The sequence below is a fragment of the Solanum pennellii genome, chromosome 8 (assembly GCF_001406875.1).
Source record: "Solanum pennellii chromosome 8, SPENNV200".
In the NCBI taxonomy this organism is placed as follows: domain Eukaryota; kingdom Viridiplantae; phylum Streptophyta; class Magnoliopsida; order Solanales; family Solanaceae; genus Solanum; species Solanum pennellii.
Window position 1 is genome coordinate 68,936,860 of NC_028644.1, and position 23,602 is coordinate 68,960,461.

At 31.8% G+C, this 23,602-nt stretch overlaps 2 protein-coding genes across 4 annotated transcripts; both read right to left on the minus strand.

The window, feature by feature from the left end:
• Positions 1 to 6,247: 6,247 nt before the first annotated feature.
• On the minus strand, positions 6,248 to 9,976 carry LOC107028927. 3 transcript variants are annotated; one of them, XM_015230175.2, is made up of 8 exons: positions 9,881 to 9,962; positions 9,711 to 9,794; positions 7,630 to 8,171; positions 7,367 to 7,514; positions 7,146 to 7,276; positions 6,916 to 6,978; positions 6,761 to 6,829; positions 6,248 to 6,666 (listed from the first exon to the last, which is right to left on the minus strand). In XM_015230175.2, exons 3-8 carry the CDS (start codon positions 7,819 to 7,821, stop codon positions 6,592 to 6,594), a joined length of 678 nt encoding a protein of 225 aa, XP_015085661.1. In that variant the 5' UTR covers positions 7,822 to 8,171; positions 9,711 to 9,794; positions 9,881 to 9,962; the 3' UTR covers positions 6,248 to 6,591. The 3 variants fall into 3 exon arrangements, with proteins under 3 accessions (XP_015085661.1, XP_015085662.1, XP_015085660.1); XM_015230176.2 differs by lacking the exon at positions 9,711 to 9,794 and having other exon boundaries at positions 9,881 to 9,976; XM_015230174.2 differs by having other exon boundaries at positions 9,711 to 9,918.
• Positions 9,977 to 14,730: 4,754 nt separating this feature from the next.
• Positions 14,731 to 23,320, minus strand: LOC107028513 (beta-adaptin-like protein C). The gene is made up of 15 exons (XM_015229601.2): positions 23,081 to 23,320; positions 21,356 to 21,553; positions 19,621 to 19,734; positions 19,228 to 19,478; positions 18,784 to 18,919; positions 18,492 to 18,671; positions 18,269 to 18,361; positions 17,968 to 18,179; positions 17,824 to 17,887; positions 17,547 to 17,726; positions 17,037 to 17,129; positions 16,389 to 16,777; positions 15,957 to 16,146; positions 15,608 to 15,811; positions 14,731 to 15,326 (listed from the first exon to the last, which is right to left on the minus strand). Exons 1-15 carry the CDS (start codon positions 23,165 to 23,167, stop codon positions 15,027 to 15,029), a joined length of 2,691 nt encoding a protein of 896 aa, XP_015085087.1. The 5' UTR covers positions 23,168 to 23,320; the 3' UTR covers positions 14,731 to 15,026.
• Positions 23,321 to 23,602: the final 282 nt, after the last annotated feature.

The following is a 23,602-nucleotide window of genomic DNA, read 5'->3' on the forward strand; positions in this document are numbered from 1 at the left end:
GGGTAAGAGGGAAGAAGAGGCGTTTGGGCACTTGCGCTTATTTTGTGCGAGTGTGTGTCAGATGAAAATCCACCACTTCGAATTTTGGAATTATATTAATTTTTCCGTTCATTTTTACGTGTCACGTTTAAATTTTGACACATTCTTTAAAAAAAACATGATTATTTTATAGGATTACTCATATCGATTGATAATTTTAATATTTAGTATTTCCTCGATTTATTTTTACTTATTCGTTATACTGTTCCAAAATGTTATGTTGTATTTATTTTACCCTTGTTATTGATTATTATTTATTTTTCAATGTTTATATGACTTGTATTTAATAAGAGAGTGATTTGGTAAAATTACTCATATCATATACTACTTAGTAATCTCTATGTTAAGTCAATAGTAGTTGATAACGGTTGGACAAAGGGAATATTCAATTTTAAAATATAAGTAATTAATGTCAAACGTAAAATTTGAAGGAAAAATTATTTTTTTATATGCTAAAATGACAAATATAAAAATTAAAATATATTTTTAATATAGTGAACAAGTAAAAGCGAATGAAAGGAATATAAATTATACTTCCTCGCTCATTATTCATTATGCGAAAAATAAATATTCAAACGAAATGAACTTTTAGCTTATCGTATTTAAATAATAATTAGTAAAATTATTATTATTATATTTATTAATATCTAAAAAATATGATAAATATTTTAATATTGAAGTAGAAAAGTGAAGTATATTATAAGAGTCGTACAAATTCATTGATTATTAATAATTAATGTGGGAATTGGGAAAGACCATTGATTTATTCTTTCTTTTTGAAAAATAGTACTACGTGGCAACGACTAATGCGTGAAAATATGAAACTCCTTGAATTCATGAACAAATAATAAATGTGAAATTCCATGTTATTTTCAATATTTTTGCTTTGTAATCAATTATTCATAAATTCTATATTTTTCGTCCAAAAATATGTGTGGTTCTTTTTTATGTTCATAAATGAAAATAATAAATCTAGTATACAATTTATTAAGTAATTTTTATTTATTTGATACCTTTTAAGAATTAATATTATTAAGAAGTTTTTTGATATTACGAGTGTAGCTAAAAATAATTATTATTTGTTTTTTAAGTTTTTTAAAGTGATATTTGTTTTAAAAGAAAGAGTACATTTTTTATCTTTTATATGAGAAATATATTTATATTGTATTTATTTTAAAGAGTAGATTATCTTCAAATATAAAGTAATGATAGAAGCTTAACGTAATATAATAAGAATAATTTAGTGAAATTTTACAAGTGAGACTATCACCCGATCAAATTTTATAGTGCGCTATCAGAATTTAATTAAGACTTCAATATAATACTAAATACCAAATAAAAAGAATCCCAAAAATCATATAATTTACCTTAATTTATTTGTGTCGACGCATAGTAATAGTCAATTTCGCTTTATTAAACTTTCATTATTATTAAAAAGATTTATCTTTCATAAATAACAAAAAAAAAACTATAGTTTGTTTTTCTCCATCAAAATTAAAGTCACTCAACTTTATGCATCACCTACCTAAAAGTCACAATACTACTCCTAATTAAGATTTTAAATTCATTAAACATATTTAGATTTATAACTTATCTTAATTATGGATTCACACTTTAAATTTTTATACGTATAATTTTCAAGTACAAAAACATAAATCTAAATAAAAATTACTGAATTTATCTGAACTTACAGCTCACTATTTATCTAGCTCCACCTCTATACATAGTTATTGTTCATTAGTTTCGAAATAGTAAAGTTAAAAAGAATTTATTAAAAAAATATATATAATATAAATATCGAGTATGAATAAATTAATTGATTATTTCCGATGAATTGTAGTGTTGGTGCTGTGGGCGGCGTTTTACGAGATGAGTCACTATCAGTGTACATTTTGCGGAAGTTTCTAAATTTTAGTCGTGTTGTATTATTTCTTCTTTACATACTATAGTATATTACAAAAAATTGACTTATCGGGGGGATAAGAGAAGAATTTTCAAAAAAATTGAAACATTATTCATTTTGGTGTAACAAAATTTATTCATTCTGTTTTAATTTATATGGTGTTAAATAAAAAAAGACGAATTGAATATCTAGTTTTATAGATTTATTTTTTTTATTTTGAAAACTACGATTCATATCTGATATTTATTGATATTACAATTTATATTAGGAGATTTATATTGTTAAAAAAATCAATCTACACAATTTACTTACAAAAAAGGCCGAACTTAAACAGATTCCTAAACTTGTTGGGTTTTCCCTTCATGTACTTCAACTATGTCATTTTTCTATTGAATCATTGAATCACCCCTAATTTGTTCCTTTTAAACATTGTTGACTTATTTTGATCGTTTTTTCTATTGTAAATGTCTTCAATTGTGTTCGTATTGTAATGATTTTGATTGAATGAATTAGACAAATTGTGTGTTGGTCTCATTTGTTTTCTAATGTATTCAAATGACTTGAAACAAAACACAATTATTCTCGAACAGTTTCACTATCAATTGGACTAATGAGGTATGGAGTAACATATGTATCATATATCAATATCCCTCGCAAAATCCAGTCCCACAACAGCCAACGGTGTTTAAAAGGAACAAATTATAGGTGGCTCAATAATTCAAACATATATTAGTTCCAAAATGTAGGATAATCTATAATAAATAGGACCAACTTACTCATAAACAATTTTTTTTTTTTAAATTGTAGCCAATATAATTGTGGTATTTTGGAATGGAGAACAATTATTTTAAACTCATGGGGTACCTTTTCATAATTTAGAATAATCTATTGTCTCAATAGGTTTATTATTCAAGCTAATAATGCATCTAATGGAGTTGTAGCATGGGTGGAACTATCTTAGGTGAATGATTGCTTAGTAAATATTATTTGTCGAAAAATTATATAATATATATTAGATCAAATATGTACTATTAATTTTATATATTTTTAATATAATTAAAAGAAAATTTTATATAGCGTTCGCCAAATTCCTAATTTTGCCACGGCAATATTATAATACCATTTTTATTTTTATTTCTATTTTTTTCACAAAAATTCACCATTCTTTTTTACTTCTGTTGATAAAACTCATATTTTAATACTTTGTGGTACTATTTTATACACAGAGATTACCTCTTATATGTCGAAACAAAAACACAATTTTTTTAAAACTCCGTCAGTACACCAATAATATTCTTATTTAAGTAGTCAACAAAATTACAAGTTCAATTTTATAAGGGAAATTTTTTATAAAATAGTAAATTATTAATTTAAATTAAATGTTATAACTAGAATTTTATTTAATTCTAATTTGTGACAAATATTGTCATTCGACCCTCGCTAAAAAATCACGCTCGCCTCTGTCACTTTATATAAATTGTGTTTGTATAAAGTGAGAGAAAACTGTATATATAAATAAAAATACATATCTCTTCATCATATACACTTATAATTATACAATACAATCTTTCCTCTTTTGTCGTTCTCTCTTTCTCGCTTTATACAAATTATACAAAATATAAAGTTAAAGCGAGAGAGAGATTTAATATACAAATGCAATTATTTTAACTCGAATCAATTGTATATGAATTCAAATTTTATGCAGATATACAAACACAAAGAACTCATACCTATACTACACGCAAGATGCCCGATTTATACTATTAATTGCAATTTATACAAATCAAATGCTGCGATTTTATACTAATCAAAGTTGCCTGCAATTTTTATACAAATTTGAAGGAGCACAAATAGCAAAACTATAGTTGTTCAACGCTAACATTATTTTAGATTTGCTAAACCTAAAATAGACTCTTTTTATGATACAATTTTTTTAGGAAAACTTTCACAGATAACCACTTAAAAATAATTAATCGAGCTTGTGACTTATCAGACAAGCTAAAACGAATTAATCGAGCTTCTTATTCTAATTAATAAAGTATTTATTAATTAGTTTAGCATAATATGTAGCTCAATTTTTCAAATAATTATGTCATTTTGTTAAAGTTAAGAAACTCAATTTATATCATTTGAATATTAGTCCATTAATTCATTTTGGCTACATCTTAAACTCAATTTTGGCCACGATTGCGATTGCAATTCGATGGCAATTTGTCAAATGTAATTGGACTATCTCTTAAAATTCTCACCCCATCAGGATTTAAACCCATTTCAACCTTTTGGCCCAATTTTCACTCAATTCGGCCCAATTTCACTTAATTCGGCCCAATTTCACGATAATCCAATTCCAATTATTATCTTTCGGCCCAATATCTTAAATGCTTTTGATTGTAATTTTATGCTAGATTGGTTCTAACTTTAATTTTAGATTAACTTAATTAAATTCCTAAAGACGAAGCATTTTTTTAGAGTAACTTTCACATATAGCAAACATAAAAATTATATTTGTATACTATAGCTATACATATGCAAAAAAGCATTTGGATGATTCACTATACGTATACAAAGAAAGCAGTTGTATAGTTCGCTATATACATACAAAATAAAGCAGTTGTATACAAAAGATCAATTGTATAATATGCGTATGTATAAAACGAGAAAGAGAGAAAGGTAGAGAAAACTAGGCAGGGAAATATTTGTATTATATAATTATAAGTGTATAGGACGAAGAGATATGTATTTGCATGTGTATATATAATTTTCTGTTGCTTTCTACAACTAGAATCACAATTTATACATTTCATTTCTGTTTGTATAAGCGAGAGAGGCGAGGGTGGCGAGCGAGATCTGGGAGAGTGATGAGAGGGGAGCAAAACTATATGTATATATATACAATTTTCTCCCCCTTTATACAAACACAAACACATTTTATACATTTGTGTTTGTATAAAAGCGAGAGAAGGGAGCGACGCTGCCACCAAACGAGAGTGACGAGCGAGATTCCACCAGGAGAGGCAAAAATAACAATAGTTTGCTATAGGGTACAATTAAATCAAAGTATATTTATATCATTTAATTTGAATTAACAATTTACGATTTTATAAAATTTTCTCATTTTTTTTACTATGACGATTTATTTCATTTAATTAGCTTTATTTATAAAGTCATTTCTGACAAAATTACCCTTTATAAATCATTTTAAGAGTCAAGTATTTATTTGATTTTACCAAACAAACCTTATTAATGATGTTCAGAACTTTAAATTCGGCCACTATTATTTTATGTAATTATTTAATACTAAAGTTAGTAATTTAGTATAGAAAAAAACAACAATAGAATTCTTCTACTTTGTTAAACTGGACAAGTAAAAAGTAACATCAATTTTTATACGATAATCAGGTTAAATGAAACGAAGAAGTATATGAAATACTTAGTAGGAACGCAATAACAATATTTTCACTTAATTCATCAATAGTGAATAAACCCGCATAAAATATAAATAAATTAAAACAAAATGAATATTCGGATAAAAGTGAGGAACAAATATGAATTTACACTCCATTTGCTGTTTGACTTCACATAGAAAATTTCATCACAAAAAGAATAATTCAACGCAGAGACATCCATTTCCCACCTCACAATTTTTTTTAATACAAAAATAGTGCGGTTTTTCTTTTTTTTAAGGACCTGTTAATTAAAAAATATTCACTGTTTATCAAGTCATTAAAATATTGTTATAATAATTGGAATACAATTGTATTGAAGTTTTATATCTAAATTCGTATGATATTTTATTATCTCGATCCTAACCGCAACCATTGAAAATATCTTTGTCCAAATTATATTTCCAAACAAAGAAGTTGCTAAACTTTGATTAATTTCAAATATTTTTCGTTATTCAATTTATGTGAACCTCAATTATAATCGAACAGAGAGTGAGGGGAACAAAGTGGGTCCACTAAAACAGAAATAATAGAGCAAATCCAAATAAGTCTCCTCACCCTTTTGCACAAAATCTTTTGTAGGGACCAATAATAGAATTGTTTTGGTACCAACTTTTAATATTATTACGTGAAGAGAAAGGGACTATTATCAATCTCTCATAATAATTAATTTACTTTTACTGTATTCAAATAATATTAATTTTATAGCCAATGTTAGGTTTGGTTGCACAAATATAAAAAAATTTCATTGGTTGGTAGATATATTTAATAAAAATATAACCCCACACTAATGAGTCTACATCTGCCAACTTCTTATAGTTGACTCGTGACACCTATTTACAGCCTGGCTTCCATATCCACATATTTAATCACATATGATAATATAAACAATAATGATGTTTTGAGATATTTTCTTATCCGTTTACACACATCTCGATTAATTTCAACATGAAATTCACACTAATATTTAACGGGGTCGGGGTCCGGGTCGAAGCCGGATCATACAAGGTTAGGGATCCGGGAGACAATTTTGGGGGAGTAAGCTAACAAAGAAGCTCCCACCAGTCTCTATTAGTAGAGTTCTATAATTAGCTGAACTAAGTTAGAGGTTCATAAATATTTACTCTATATATGCATTGCAGTATATTACAGATAATAATCCAACCTTCCTCCTTCACAAATTTCCCTCTGTATCATCGATAAATCTCAATGTGTGTCAGTTGATCTTAGTTTCTTGGCTGCGCGGATGAATTCCATCACTACTTGTACCTCGTCAACTCGCTGAAAAGATTTAAGATCCGAAGGATGATGTTAGAGTAAGATGGGGATGAGTAAGATTTATGTAGTTAAGTTATAGCACGAATATGAACCAGACCTGAGACGAGAAGTGTTGCTGAACAGCGCTAAGTAGTTGTTCCTTTGTTGGGTTAGGGCTAATATGTGCCTGCATATACGCGAAAACTGTTACTAACTTGAAGTATAACATGTTTGATCGAGCACTGAAAATGATTCGCGTTGGCAGGAACTTACAAGGTTGAAGTTTCGCCAGTACCTCCATAATGAACCAGTTCCGAGTTTTGCCAAGTTCAACCTCTGGCAATCCGAAAATGAAACAGTTACATAAAACAAGCAAGACCATCACAATTCACAAACTACTAACTCTACGCAGAATGGTTGTGTAAATATTTCATTTGAGTTTCTGTAATACCACAACATCAGCTCAAACACTGGACAATATGAAATCTACTGTATGTGCTTACCGGTTGCAAATAGTTAGTTTCAACGTCTCTGCAATTGCCACGGTTCATTGTCTTCTGTGATCCAGATAAGGCCCATGGCCTTGTATATCGAACTCTAGGCTTGCTCACTTTTCGGTATACGACACCAGTAGCTTCCAAATACAAGGATTATAATCAAATAAGAAACCTTTTTCAGGAATTAGAATAACTGATAAAACAAAGTTCAGATAATGGAGACTAACCAAAGTGATGGTTTTCTTTTTCACCAAGTTCTGAACCACTGCTCGAGTCATCAAAGTCATAATCGTCCTCTTCTTCATCCCCCGTGGGAGGCTCAAGCACACTCAAAGCATTTCTTTGTAGCTTTACTTCCACTCCATTTTTCAGGACCTTCATTGTTTTGAGACAAACAAGTTTAATACTATTGATTTCACAATCAAATGGATATAGCAGTTCAACAGTTAATTAGGAAGTATAAACGATCGAAAAAGAATGAAGGACTCACCAGCCAATGCCAACCGCCAAGCCCAACAGCCTTCTTGACAACTCCCTGAAGCCCCAGCAAAACACTCTTGGTTCTATTGTTTCCAGTCACAATAACTTTGGTATGCCTCGGAAGTACAGACAACTCCTCATCTCCACTCTCTTCGCGGAAAGGTGATAACACCCGAGTAGGACATAACTGAGTCTCCAGCATTTTACTCGTCTCAACAACTAACTAAATCAGTGACCCCAATTAAGATAGCAACAGAAATCAGAATCGAATCAGCTACTGGTACTCTGGAACCAAACTACAGAATTCTATATAGTGACTAATTCTTTCTCCCTTGCTCCTCCTCATCACGATCAGACAATGAAATAACAAATCCCCAATAACAGCCAACTTGGTAACAGATAAAACTTCAACTTTTCCGGTACAGAACTAAACCCCAACAATCTCAATTCAGATACCTTTCTATTCAATCTCCAGTTCTAAGAACGTGATTCACCTCACAATCGACACTATCTAAGTTTCACGAACCAGAATCAATCAAGCCAACGAAAATCCTGAAAAAGCGATGATCAAGAATGTCAAAAAGGTAGCCACCAAATAAGGCATTTTCATACAGCCATATATACAGACACAAAAAGAGAGTGATGTTTAAGATCTGATAGACTGACACGATATTTCATATGGAATGTTGAATGCTATGAGCTAACAAGCAATTAAATTTCTGCAAGTCACGGATTCAGCATGAGTAATAAATGCAAGAATGCATGATCCATTAAAATCTACTGCCTATAAAAATAATAATAATTTATACATGCATTATTTCTAAAGCATATCCATTTCAATCAAAATTAGCAATAAAAATCCTTCTTAGCTAATTTAAATTTGATTAGAAGAAAGTTTTCCACTTGAAAAAGACAATTAAAATTAATAAAAATGCAAAGCTTTCAAGAGCTAAGAATTGTTTATTTTGACTGGGAAAATTGGACTTTTCTCAATGCACAAATAGTGACAAAAAAATTGAAAAAAATAACAGAGAGAGGTAAATGGAGAAATTAACAACAAAAAAAGTATTTTCTCATTGAATTGAAGATCAAACAAACTAAAACTCAAGCAATCAGTTTACTAAAAATATTATATATATAAAAAACTGCAAATGAGAATAGTTAATGTGACTACAAAAAAATCAGTTTCCCAATGTAAAACTTTAAAAAAAGTGACAATAAAGCAAGCAATCATGTTGAAATAGTTCAACAAATTCGGTAGATTTGAACAAAAAACTGCAAATTAGAGAAGAACTCATAAATATTAATTTCGAAGTGAAAAGGAAAAACAAAAATCCCAATGTAAAACTTCTAAAAAGTGACACTCAATCAAGCAATCATGCTGAATCCGTTCAACAAAATCGAACAAAAAAACTGCAAATTAGAGAAAAAACTTAATTACTCAAATGTAAAATTTCAAAAAAGTGACGCAATCATGCTGAAATCCGTTCAACAAACTCAGTAGATTCAAACAAAAATACTGCAAATTAGAGAAAAGCTCACACAGAAAAAAAAATCAATTTCCCAATGTAAAACTTAAACCAAGCAATCATGCTGAAATCCGTAGAACAAATTCAGTAGACTCAAACAAAAAGCTCACAATTAGAGAAAAAGCTCAAAAATGAATTTCAAAGTGAAAAAAAAAGAAGCAAAAATCAAATGTAAAACTTCAAAAAGCTGACACTCAAACCAATCAATCATGCTGAAATCCGTTCAACAAAAAAACTGCAAAATTAGATAAGAGCTCACAATCATTAATCTCAAAGCAAAAAAAAGAGAAGAAGACAAACTTTTCAATGTAAAATTTCAAAAAAAAAAAAATTGAAACTCAAAATCTATCAAAACCTATCAATCATCCCGAATCCATTCATCAAATTCAAACAAAAAAAATCAGCAAATCAGAAAGAACACCGAATTATTAATTATTCCAATTTGAAAAAGATAAAAAAAAAAAAAGTTTTTTCCACATTGCGTAAAACATACAAATCAAAACAAACTATACCGAAAAAAAAAATTCAAACACGTCAAATCCATCAACACAGCTTACGTTACCTCAGTTTGAAATGCAAATACAGTTGATTCAGAATACCGAGGCAGCAGATTGAATTTTGTAATCAGATTCGACTGAAATGTAAACTGTTTTGAACACAAAATTCTGAGTAATCTAGAGAGAGAAAGTGATCAGTTTTTTGCAGTAGTTTTTAGAGAGAGAGAATACATACAGTAAATGCTTCACAACTGCCATTGGAATGGAAAGACCTGCTTCTTCTTCTGCTGCTAAAAAAGAAGAGAGAGGAGAGAGAAAGAGATAGAGACCCACTTGTACGGTAACTTGGCTTTTTCTTTCTTATCTCATGAAGCCGGTTTGGATATTAAGCGGCTTAATCGGCTCGGCTCGGCTCGGCTCGGAGTCGGTTGAGTGTTGAGCCGAAAGATTGTATGTGTACAAAGGAATCCGAGGCTTTTTGAAAGGGACAATTCAATAAGTTTATGTTTCCTGGTTTGGAGCTATTTTCTTTTAAATTTTTGTCATATAAAGGTACAAGAATTATTAAATCGATTTTATTGTAGAGGACGGGTTGTTGGTTAGTCAAGAATTTATTTATATCTAGACTTTATACTATGTTGGGATGGGATATTTTGGACAAAGCGAAAGTGACTTTCGTGATTAACGAAATGAAGAAAGTAAAGTCGAGGTGATTTGGACATGTGAAGGTGAATGCATTGGTGTTGTTATAAGGAGTTATGAGATGTTAAATGTTAGATGTAATAAGTACGAAAAAAAGGTAGAAATAGTCGAACTATTACAGAAAACGTGACTAAACAAATTATGATGGAGTTTCAACTTACACAGGGGGATAACTTTAGGTAGGAGGGTCTACAAGTCGAAGTTTATTGTAGAAGTGGTAGATAGTGAGATTTTGTTGTCTTGTTTTCCGACTGGATGAGACTTAATTGTAATATGAAGCTCTGTATCCGTTGTAAAATTAGTCTTATATATTCATGCAACTTCTTGCGTTTTGACATCTGTTATCATTTTTTTTTGATAACTAATGTAAACTATTAAAGTAACCAACCAAAATAGTTACAATTAAAGAGCACCTTCTCCTGATAACAGATTTAGGTCTCCAACAAAAACAATAAACTAATTACAAAGTAAATATTGAATGAAAATAATATTGTAGATCACTACCAAGTCCAGACCTTATACCAAACATTAATAACGTGGAAATCAAAAAGTTGATAATATCAAAATAATAGTGTTAACATTCATTATGTGAAAGGACACATAATCGAGAATAACTACCCCAATACTTCAAAATTATTAAAATTTTTGACGCTGTGATAAATTTTAATTCATCCCTAATTAAATTTATGTAATATTTAGTGTTTATATTAAAATTAAATGTAGATCGTGTCGAACAGTCTTACGTTAGGGTAAACACTTTTAATAAAAATAATTTTGTATATTCATATTAAAGTTCGATTAAATTTGACTTCGCGGCGGACAGTCTCACATAAGGACAAGTAAAATGTGTTTTAACAAAGACGCTCTTTAATAAAGATATCTTTGTATACGCCATACTGAAGTTTGATTAAATTTGAATTCGTGTCGGACAGTCCCATATTGGGATAAGTAAAACGCTCTCTAACAAAGACGACTATATATACGTCACATCAGAGTAACAAATCATTGAGTATACCTACATTGAACCCCACATTTAAGTCCGATTGAATTTGTATTCGCGTCGGACAATCTCACATTGCAGGTAAAACACTTGTTGTGTCCACGATGACTCAACTACGAGAATCTGATTAAGGATGAAAAAAAACTTATCATTCTACTATAGTCTACATGATATCGTATTGAAGTTTAACTAAATTCTAGATTCATATTGGACAATTCCATATTAGGGTAAATCGTAAACGACTCGTAAATCTACATTTAAATCTGACTAAATTTGGATTCATGCCGGACAATCTCATAATGACGGCACTATCTATCAAAAACAATTTTATACTCGAAAACTCAAAAAAAAAAACTTACTGTTTTATCACAATTCTTATTAATATCCTATATTAAAATTAATTGAATCTCGAAATAAATATCGATCACCAGTACTACCCCTTGTCTGGTACATCTCCGGCAACTGCATCAACTATCAAAGATTCTCACCTAACAACATCGTTTTTTATTTACCAAGTGCATAAAAGTAATTTCACATTCCAAGCTCATAAGCCGAGCCAAGCTTAAGCCGGTTCAAAAATAAAGAGAGGGAAAAATAATTAAAACGGACACGTGTCAGTAAAAATACAGCTGTCGGATCTTATCCCAACATTAACCAAAAGTATAAATCGTTTGTACCTTGATGCACAACTATTTGTACCTTTAAAATTTTTCATTAATTAAATTTAAATATAGATTTGAAATCCGCTCGTTTTTCGAGGCAGCTGGAGCGCACAAAATTATTTTTAGAAAAAAAATAAATAAAACGCATTTAAGGTGGGACCCACACTATGGACCCCACGTCAGTATTGTGGGACCCAATTTGGAGTAAATAAAAGTGGGCCCCATAACCCACATGCTCTGCAATTACTTTTCTGTGTCGTTTAGTCGTAATATGGGTAGTGATTTCCGTATTTTATTTATTTTTGTACTACTTTTGTATAAATATTTATTTATTTATTTGTAGTATTTATTTGGTTATGCTTTTTGTACACTAGTTTAATTTGTGTTCTTTTTGAATATTGTATAGTGTTTGACTTTTTAATACTTGTACAATAATTTTTAAACAATTTGTGGTGTATTTTTTTAAAGGAGGACGTATTCATTAGCTTATCCGAAAGTAATTATTTAGATATACTTTAGTTGTAATTACGTGTTTTATTAAATTATAGTGCGTTTAAGTATATTCAGTTATATGTATTTTTAAGATATGAGGATAAAATTATGTGTAATTTTATTTAGATACATTATATTCAAGTGGACGATTCATGACAAATCTCGCTCGATGGTATCCCAAATAACATTCAAAGTACACTAGATACATATAGATAGGGGTGTATCTGAGATGCATAACGAATCTCGCACACCTCACGCTCTTATTTAAGTGTATCTGACAGTAATGCATGTATTTAAGTGTATTTTCTTCGATATATGATAGCAAAATTATAATTAGTGATAAAATGCATAATATTATAAAAATATAGGTAATGATATATATATATATATATGTGTATGTGAGAGAGAGAAAGAGGAGAGAGATAGTGAAGTCTAACTATTTTTTTCTTTTGAAAATGTTTTTTTTTGGTACATTTTTTGATTTCACGATGCATGGGTGTATTTAATTTCATCTCTCGAGGATAAAATAAAATAAGATTACTTAAAATGGATCGATAGGTCTTGCGTCAATTTACAAATATAACGGAATTATGATCAGTAAAGACGTTACGATGAAGAAGTGATAGAACTAAAATAAAAAAACGAAGAATGTAATTTTGAAAGACGTATATTTAGACTTAGCTAACGATAAAATAAAACGAATGCAATTCATGATGGAGCAATATGTACATATAATATATAGTATTCATTTACAGGTGTATCAATTGACTATATTTATTTTTGAACAGACTAGAATATATATATTAACCAAAACCAATTAAAACAATAGAGTACAAAGGTTAAAGCTACAACAATTAGGTACGACAATTTTTTATTTTTTTTTAAAAAATATTTTGTTGTTTGTTTCCAAAAAATGTAGGGGGATTTTTCAATATCTTTTTTCAGTTTCTGGGAATCTGAAAAAGAAATTTTGGAATCCAAATCAGATTTTAGATTACAAATAAGAAAAAAAAGAGGGTAAAAAAAGTATACAAGAACATACACACAATAAAAACAATTCAAGATTAGGCAATAAACTCGGCCAATAATAATAACTTTTACATATACAAATAAAACACATGAACGAGGAGATGATCTTTTATAGTCGCTTAAAATTTAGATTTTTTAAAAATGACATTTTGATATACTTACACATTTTTTTGTGTATATTATTGTTTAGCTAATCGTCGTCAAAAATTATTAATCCAAATAACATTTTAGATAGAACTAAACAATAACTCTTTTTTATCTATTCGTTTAAATTTAGCTCAAATTGCTCATTTATCTCTCCTAAATATATCAAGGAATCTCAATACCTATTTTTCAAGCTTCTAGATTCTACTTATTCATTTCATGTGAAGAGGGAAATTTTAGTTGGCTTTTTATGTACTCCATATTTCAAAAATTCAACTTAGAGAGGGAAAAGAACTTTGAATGATTGGCAAACCTTTAGAAAATTCATCAAATGTTCTTACTTTTGTTTTTTTTCAAGTGTAAGTAGATATATTGGTAGAAATATATTATACAACAAATTTAATGTAATTATATAAGTGAAGTCTAAAAAAATTATAGAAATTATTTTTGATTGATTTTTGATAAATATTTTTGAAAAATTCAAATTTAAGACGATATAAACAAGAATACGCAATATATTTGGTTGAAATACTACCTACAAAATGGTCCCAAAAGGAGTTGGAGAAGAGACACTTGGATTTTTGTAGTGGCATGAATAATTAAAAAAAACTAACCAAACCAACATATACTATAAATATATATAACATGGTGTCAGTTGATTGCTCAACCAAATTTCAAATAAAAAAAATCGAAAAGAAAAAGAGTAACATTTAAAATTATTATGACCTTTTATTAAATATCATATATAAATATCCAATAGGATTAAGTAGCAAGTCATTTTCAATCCACCTTAAAGACATGGTGTCGTCGCGTATAATACAATTGTTTAAAATTTGACCCATGAATAAGGTGGGAAAAGGATTTTAAAAAATAATGGTGGGGGTCTTTTGATTGGCGGGATAAAAGTCACATAATAATTTTTGAAATAAAATACAAAATATTAAGATTTTCATATACAATATGGTGAAAATGTTTAAAATTGAATTGGAGATTTAATTTTCAATGTATATAAGTTATAACAGAAAAAAGTAATGTTGTGTCTGCTCAGATACAAATGAAATCGACAATCTTCAGTTTAAACAAAGTATAAAGAGGCTACAAAAAAAAGAAAAATTTCTAAGATACATTCCATACAGCTGAAAAATATTGAAGTTTCGTGCAATACCAAAAAAAAAACAAAAAAACTATAATAACAAGCACTGAACATGGGATGAAGCATGAATTAACAGTTCAAACCTGGAAACTCAAGCTAATTAATAAGAGCAAAAATAAGACGTGTACCAATAAAAGAGAACCAAAAACAAAATTACAGGGGATATAAATAAAGGGAGATGGGATAAGTAGCAAACTTATCAACTCTTGAGCAAAGTCTCGACGGCTTCAAAGAAGAGAGGAGCCATTTCAGGGCTTGGAGTTTTGATGGCACATTTGACACCAGGGGTTCCGATAACTGCTGTAAGTTCGATCAAGAAAGGGATACCTCGGGGGATCTTGGCAGAAAGATACAACACCTCTTGGTTAGCATGTTTGCGCTTAGCTATAAAGAACATGTTTGATGCAGCTAGACGATCAAGGGTTGTTTCAACGCTATTGATAACAGATGCTGGGAAGTCCCTTGATACCTCATTTGAATCAGGAAGTGATTTCCAAGTCTGGTAAAGAAGCAAAAAAGATACACGGTTAAGCACCCAACTTGCTTACGTGGTTGTCAAAACAATCGGCAATGCAATAAACTAATGCAGATAGAATAAAAGATGCTGATAGTTTTTAACTGATCACTCTGAGGTGAAAAAATCAAAGCCGAAACTCACACATACAATGCCATTAACTTGACTAGAGGGCAATACATACATCAATCCCAATCAATCAATACCTCAATATCAAATAACAGTCGATACATAGATCTAGATAAAAATTCAACAATGTATGTTACCTCAAGAAAAGTGGAGCGCTCCATCCTTCCATCCTCCGTAAAAAGTACATGGAAATAGATTTTATCATTGAAATACCATACTGGCTGTTGGTTATTTTTAATCGCAACCTGTAAAAGGGTATTTGCAGGGCCAGGGGAAATGTTCTGGAACAAAACCATCGGTAAGAGAGTGCTTGCAGATGTCCCAGGTAGCAATTGAGGAACCTATTGAGCACAAGACGTCAAAGTAAACAATCAAAGAGAAGTCAAATTCACAGAAGGGTCTATAATCAGATCTTCCTCTTATACTGGATAATAACATAAATACTTTGTGAAAAGACTGCAGATGGAAGTGGCATATAATACTCACTTGGAGTTGTCCACCGGCAGCAAGACCAAATGTGTTTTTATTAAACTGAATCATGAAGCCATCAAGAGGAACCTGTGAATTGTTCTCAAACATCATGCTGTAAAATACCTGCCCGTCTCTCCGTATCAGTTGGGCACTGATTTGTAAACCTTGACCACTAGATGCTGGCAATACGACAGGTAACGGAGGGCTGCAGTAGAAGTCAGTTCTCTGTAAGTGTTTTCACGATGATATCTCAAAAAAGTTTGAAAAATGTCAAACTAAAAGGAGCGCAGATCCTTTTGACAAAAAAAAATGAAGCAGAATTCCTTTTGCATATATAAATTTAGATTCAGTATTACAAGAACTCAGCTTTTAATCATTATATTTGCGACCTTCAAAGAGATTGCGAGAACATTCTATATAGTACTAATGCAGACAAACTGTACATACCCAGCTGGGCTTGCAGGCTGATCAACTGACACAATAGCACTACTGCTGTTATCCATGCCAAGGTCAAGTAAATCAGGCAGCGCTGCAGGTGCAGCTGGTTGCCTTGATGCAGGATGCTGAGGATTAGCTGAACTAGCTGGCGGTGACGCACCACTATCTGCAACACGAGCAGGAGAATCGGAATAGCTCTGTTCACCTGCCTCCGGATAATCTTCCTCCTCAGTTTTCTGAGTGGTCTTCACACGAGTGACAAATGCTTCTGGAGGCTTATGATAGACAGAGGATAAAGTAGCAATGTTGGAAAGAAGTTCGTCAAGGAGAGAAGGATCAAGTTGGTTTGAATCATCACTAATCACGGGCTTTTCAGCTAGCACAACATCTTTAGCTGCCTGCAATATACAAAGGAGATTGCAATAACTAGACATCCAGAGATCAACTTAATCCCAGAACTATGTACATACTCATAAACATATCTAGCAGCAGCCAGCAAAGAATAAAGAAGCCAAGGGGAAATATGATGAATTATATCAACTATCACCCGAAAGACAGCAAGTCTTTCTTTAAATTGAAGGTAGAGCTTCCATACTGAAGTAATTAGAAAGGTTCATCAGACAGCCCAAAGAAAAGTGAAGCATTTGCTTGGCGTACCTCAGGATCAGTTGAGAGAAGACGCCAATAAATGTATGCACGATCTCGCAAGTCTGGATTGTCAGTCTCCACAGTGGCATTATTCAAAACCACCTATGAGCATTGAGCAAGGTCATAAGTAGAGTATCAGCTTTATTAAAAAAAATTAAACAAATTAATAAACAAAAAGATGCTGGTCACTTTTTTGTGCTTTACACTTTTAAAAACATTTTTTCAAGATACATTACTTTTTACACTCATTACTCTACATTTAGAAATTCAACATGTCATCCTATTTTTTAGTTATGGTCTATATAGACGGAGCATATCAAAGTTCCTACATAGAGAGGATAATTTATCAAGTTTTTTGGTCTTAATAAGAAGGCTGAGTGAAATGGAAGTACAAAATTGAAGAACTTATTGACTAGAAAGCTAGATTGGATTCTTTCCTATTATTGATAAGCAGAATGCAACTTGACATATTGCATAATATTACACGGGATCACTTGATGATATGGCAACAAGAAGTACCTGGATCATTTGTTGTGGTCCTTCAGTTGGCTTCTTGAGGAAGAGTTTGACTGTTGCCGTCAGCAACTGCAATTGCACTTGGGGAGGTTCCTCAGGGAAACTCTCCAAAAAGCTTTCAAGGAGCTCATCTGCATTATCAATTCTTTCAGCATACTCACCGATAATCCAGATCATTGATGCCTGTCAACGAAGAAACAGAAGCAGTTAACAAAATCTGTGAACAGATTGTAGACCCAACAACTTCCCGGAGCCAGCTCCTGGAAAGATCTTATCTTACCTTTGCCTCTGGCTCATCTAGCGTGTCCAAACTCTCGCAAAGAGTAGCAATTATGGACTCATAGCTGAAAAAGAAAGCCAGAACCAAACAATAATTAAAAGACCAGAACTCAACTTTAGCATATTAGACTTCGACGAAACTTACGTGTTAGGATATCTTCTGAAAATGTCCTTAATTACTATAATAGCTTCTTGAACAACATAGTTTACTTTTATCTTGATCAATTCAAGCAGGACACTGATACAGCGTTCCGCTGCCCTCTCTAATTTGATGGCACAGCGGCCAATAGCACGGACAGCTTTTCTGACAAAGTCAACGTCTACTTCAGTAGCATATTCTTTGAACTCCAATAGCACCTAAAAACATATAAATCACACTTAATGATGCAACACGCAAGAACCTATATCAGAGGAACTGAACTGAATCAAAAGCACAGAGGATTTACCTGGTCTATGTTTCTGTCTGAAGCAAGTTTTATCATAATTTCTAACTTTTCCATTTTCACATATATAGGATCATTATACTTGCAAAAGAATACCTAGCAACAGAACAATATTAGAAGCAAATCTTAGTTGTCCAGTTTCAGTTACAGATAGGTCCAACAGTGCTGAGGAAATAGAGGTTTTGTTGCCAATCTTGCAAGTGCCAGGCAACACCACAAAAAATACCTTGATTTCATGTGCAAGAATTGTCGGACGCTTTTGTACAATGAGGTTTATGTTCCTTAAAGCAACATACTGAATTTCAGGCTCTGCTGAAAGCAACGTTACAAGAGGAGGAGCCATCTTTTTACAAAGGTTCCGAACTACATCAGTGCTGGTGATGAGTTCCATCTGTTGGAGTATCATCTGCAACGCCAGATAATAACTATTGATGAAATGTCTAATTTGGCAATGCTAATCATGCAGAAGCATAATTTTTAAAAAAAGTTTGTGAAAAAAAGCAAGGAAACAATCCAACCTTTACAGCTGAAAGAACAACAGCACAATTTGCATGCTGTAATCGTGGAGTGACTCGCTCCACTATGTTTTCAGCTTCACGAGCATCAGCTGCTTTGTACTTTGACAGAGCATCCAGTATAAACACTTGACCCCACCTATATCCAGAGATAATTATCACACTAATAAACAAAGGAGCAAAGCAAGATAATTATCACACTAATAAACAAAGGAGCAAAGCACTGACAACTTCGAACAAAAAGATTTAAAAGCATAATAAGATGAGGTAATAGAAAACAATCCATAAAGTAGCATCTCGTAGACAACAAAGCAAATCAAACAATAACATGAAGAAAATGTATTGTCCTGTGGCATGCCGACTAATGTTTACAAGTTAGATGATTTGCCAAACCCTAGCACATTTTACATTGACAAAGGTAGCAGCATTAGTGTTGGACAGGCTTACTCAGTGCATTCATTCAGAGCAGTTAGAAGCTTTGAAAGTGTATGGCTGGTGATCTCAAAGATGGGCCTGCTACTGCTTTCTTGAATTTCTGCAAGAGCCGCAACAGCATTTGCAACAACCATCGGATTATTGTCAGATATTAAGTCCTTGAGAGCATCCAAAAAGCCCCTATCTTCCACAAGTTCGGCATTTATGTCATAGAGCTTAGCAACACAGATAGCTGCTGTCTTACGAACATAAGGATCATCATCCTGATGGAAAGAGTGCAGACAAAGTATATTGTTTAGTTAGAAAACATAATGCACTGTTATGTTCCATACCATCTTCAATCAATCAAGAAGATCCAACTTCAAAACTAGGAGCAGGTAGGGGAAGAGAAGCTTGTGAATTCACCTTTAGGCAACGTTGGAGGGGATCACATAAATACTCGGTGATCTTGTCAACACGAATGCATCCCATAGTCCGTACAGCCAAAGCACGAATTAAAGGATTTGGGTCTTGCGAATCCTGCAAAAAGTGCAAAATACAGCATGTCATTTAAAAAAATATCAGAAGAAACATGCTAGCGCAGCAAGGAAACCAATTCAAAATTATTAAGAAGAAACATCTGTATAATTAGGAAGTATTATGTTTCTGCAAACCAAATTGTTACCATGCAATGCTCCATCAACTAGAGAGAGATGACAAATGGGAAAATTTTCTAAATTGTACCCAAAATATGATATGTAAATGCAAATAATTTGAACATTCAACTAAAAACCATAAAAAAAAAGGGTAAAGTAACTAAAGAGCTTTTTTATAACCAGAAGTAGCTGAAGACCTTTATAAACCCCTTTTGAATCCCTTATAAAATCCACATGGATATACACAACTCAAAAGAACCAAGTTAACTAAACAAATTTGTTTAAACCTCTAATACGCTAGGAATCACAGGTACTAGGTTGTGCAGTGCAGTCATACTCAAGTCAAATCCAAATTGCACAGGTTGGCCAACAGCTAGTACCATGTTGGACAGCCCAAAAAGTTCTTACTTCTTTATTGCTTCCTTGATAGTCAGACTGCTGCAAGACATTATGTCCTACTCGGATTGGAAAAGCTTTTTGTTGTGAAAGAGGCAGGGATAAACAGGTCCTTTAAGTAAGGAAGAGGAATTGTTCTAGTCCCAAGAATCATGCGGTGTGAAGAGCTGGAGGGACAATCTGGGACCAACGTTCTGATCTTCGCACATGTGGCATTACATGAATACTTCGATCCGTTTTAACTTTGCTTGACAGAGTTATCTACTAATTGTGTTGTGGGAAGTATTAGACGTCAGTAGATCAGGTGATCTTCCCCTAAACTGGTATGAACAATACTTTTGTCCAGAGAACAAAAAAGAAGGGGAAAAAAATACTATAATACAGAACCTCTCGTTCATTCATCATATCTTTATTTAACTGCCTTTATTTCAACCTATCTTAAATTGAAAGGACTGAGTTCATTACTTATGAAGAAACATAACTTACATGATGGTTCATTATCTGGGAGATCGTAGAAAAACCTTCATCTCGGCCAAGGCTTACACAAGGTCCAAGATCTCTTCTCAGTAGACTATAATTATACAATGAGTTGCCTTTTTAGAAACAAATTAAACAATTGTAGTCTTAAATGTTCCATTTCCCGCTGTTTTGTTTAACAATTTTCCGTGCCTTTGGGTTTCTGTCCAATTACTAGGCATCACTACCAGCAATACAATAAAGCAGAGAAACTAATAAGAATTTCTGATAAAGAAGAGGGGCTACTAATTGAAGAGCGGAGAACTTTATGGTCTATGGAAAAACAAAAATGGTATACAGAGGGGTTGGATCAGATTGGAAAGCGCCTTCGATCTCAATTCTCATTAAAGACCGGGTAAAGGAGTACCATGGACATTCAAGACTCATTGTATTACATCACTCAAAAGATAAATAGAAATATTACTGAATACTTCTCTATTTATAATTAAAACTGAAGCTTTTATTGTCGTACGCTCATACTCATACAGGTGAAGATTGACATATAAAGAACAAATCAGCAGGTAATAAGAAGAATAAAACCACAACATTTATAGAAGACAAATGATTAAAGACGAGTTTCATCACGGGAATACCTTCACAAACGTATTTACGGCAAGAATAGCAAGATCAGGCTGGCTTTTAGCATAATTGATTAGATACAAGTATACAAGCTTCTTCAACTCCAAATTCTCTGTTTGCATGCAATTAACAACATCTGTGAACAGTGAAGAAACATCTTTCCCAACTGTCATAGCAGCAATGACCTTTTTGACAGCATCTTTTCTCTTGTCCTGCATTCCATACAGATATATAAGCAGCTACGAAATTTCCAAAAAGAATACGGGATGGCAAGGCTGCAAAGAAAAGCCTCGTAACTTGAAACACAACTTAGCCATGATTGAATGATGTTATAATTCAATTCAGTAAAATTTAAGAACGAAAATGTTGAGTTCATTGTTATAGCAACAACTTTTCAACTAAATATGTCTATACAATGACCAGAATCAACCAGTTTTAAAAATGATAAGTACCCATATAAAAAGAGAGAGAAGTAATATTTCATTAAATAAGCAGACAATCTAGTTTCTACGAACACTTCAGTGAAAAAGTGTGTTTTCAACCAAACCCATAAGGATCGTGCCAATAATGGAACTGCATTCTGATGTCCACAAATTTCTAACAACCGAACAGCTTAAATAGTATCCGGTAACAATTTCAGTTACACCCCAGTTTACAAGCATCCTACAGAATATATATAGTAATTTCAATAGGATTCAAATCATAAAATCTATTCTATTCAATCAGAACTACTGATGGATGAGTACTATTCACTTCGATACTGATTTGACAAGCATCTAAACTAAATACATTATCAATAAGACAGTGAAACCAAATATAAAATCACTCATAACTTATTCAACTGAATCAAACCACCTAAATTATTGATATCAACCACACAAATGAAGATTCACCAAACTCCTTAACAAAGCAAATTTCAACCATAAGAAATCCCTCTTCCACCCAATAAGATTTACTATCCCCAATTTCATAAACATCACGCTAAAAATGCAGTAATTTAAACGGTCATTAAAACTAAATACAAACCCTGATTAAGCATAATTCACATATGAGATCACTCTAACAAATGAAAACTTGTGAGACTCTTTCAAGATATTATACAAACTGAATATCATTCCCTATTAAGCATAATTCTCCGATTTCACAAACTACTCTTTTCAATAATCATTTCAGTAACGTCCCCTATTCCATAAGCATCACAGAGAGAATGCAGTAAATTTCAGTATCTCGAAAAATTAAACAAAAAAATTTGAGACACTGAATATGCATAAATTCACATCTAAAATTTGTTGAGATCAACCAAGCAAATGGAGACTTGTGAGGCTCCTTCACCTAATCAAATCGTGAAACTACATGCAAATCCTGATTAAGCATGACTCCCCGGTTTCAATAGCTATACCATTCCATGAAGGTCCAACAATTTCCCCAATTTCATAAACATACCACGGAAATGCTGTATATTTCAATATGACCTCAAAACTAAACATAAATTCACTTTCAGAAAATCAAATATAGATCAAACCAAACAAGCGAGAACTGGTGAGACTTCCAGCACAAATCAAATGCGTAAACTAGCCAGATCTGACCACGGCTATCTCAAATCACCATTCAAAATGACAAAGTAAATTCATAGGTTTCATTAAATCGGATCAATGCAAAGCTCATAAATCTAGAAAACTCGAGTTTCTTCGCAGGCTCGATATGAATGGAATTAACTTCAATAGGAGAGTTTTCGTTACCTTGTACTGAGAATTGAGTTCTTCTTTGAGCTCAGGGATTTCTCCCTTCTTCGTAGTAGAGAAGTACTTTGAATCGTGACCGCTCATTTCTTTGATCGGAATCGGACAGTCGGTGAAGCTGCCGGTGGAGAGAACACAGCAGAGAAAGGAAAAAAACTGAGACGGAATGGTTGTCGTCAAAATTAAAAGCAGGAAAATGTGGTATTAAACCGGTGGCTAAATCAAACCGGTTGTAAACCGGGGTAACTTTCTTTGCCCGAGTCAATAACAAAAGACTTTTTTATATATATTTATATAAAATAAAAATCTTCTTCCTTGTTTTCTTCTTTAATAATAAAATCTTTATTTACATTATATATTATGTTTGCATATAAGAAGTTTTTTTTTTATATATATATAATATAAGAAGTAAATTAGAAAAAATATTCAATGCAGTGTAATCTTATTGATTTATTAATAAAGAGTTATTTATAGTCTTTCCTTTATAAAAATGTTAGAGAAGTTCATGTTAATGTTTTTGTT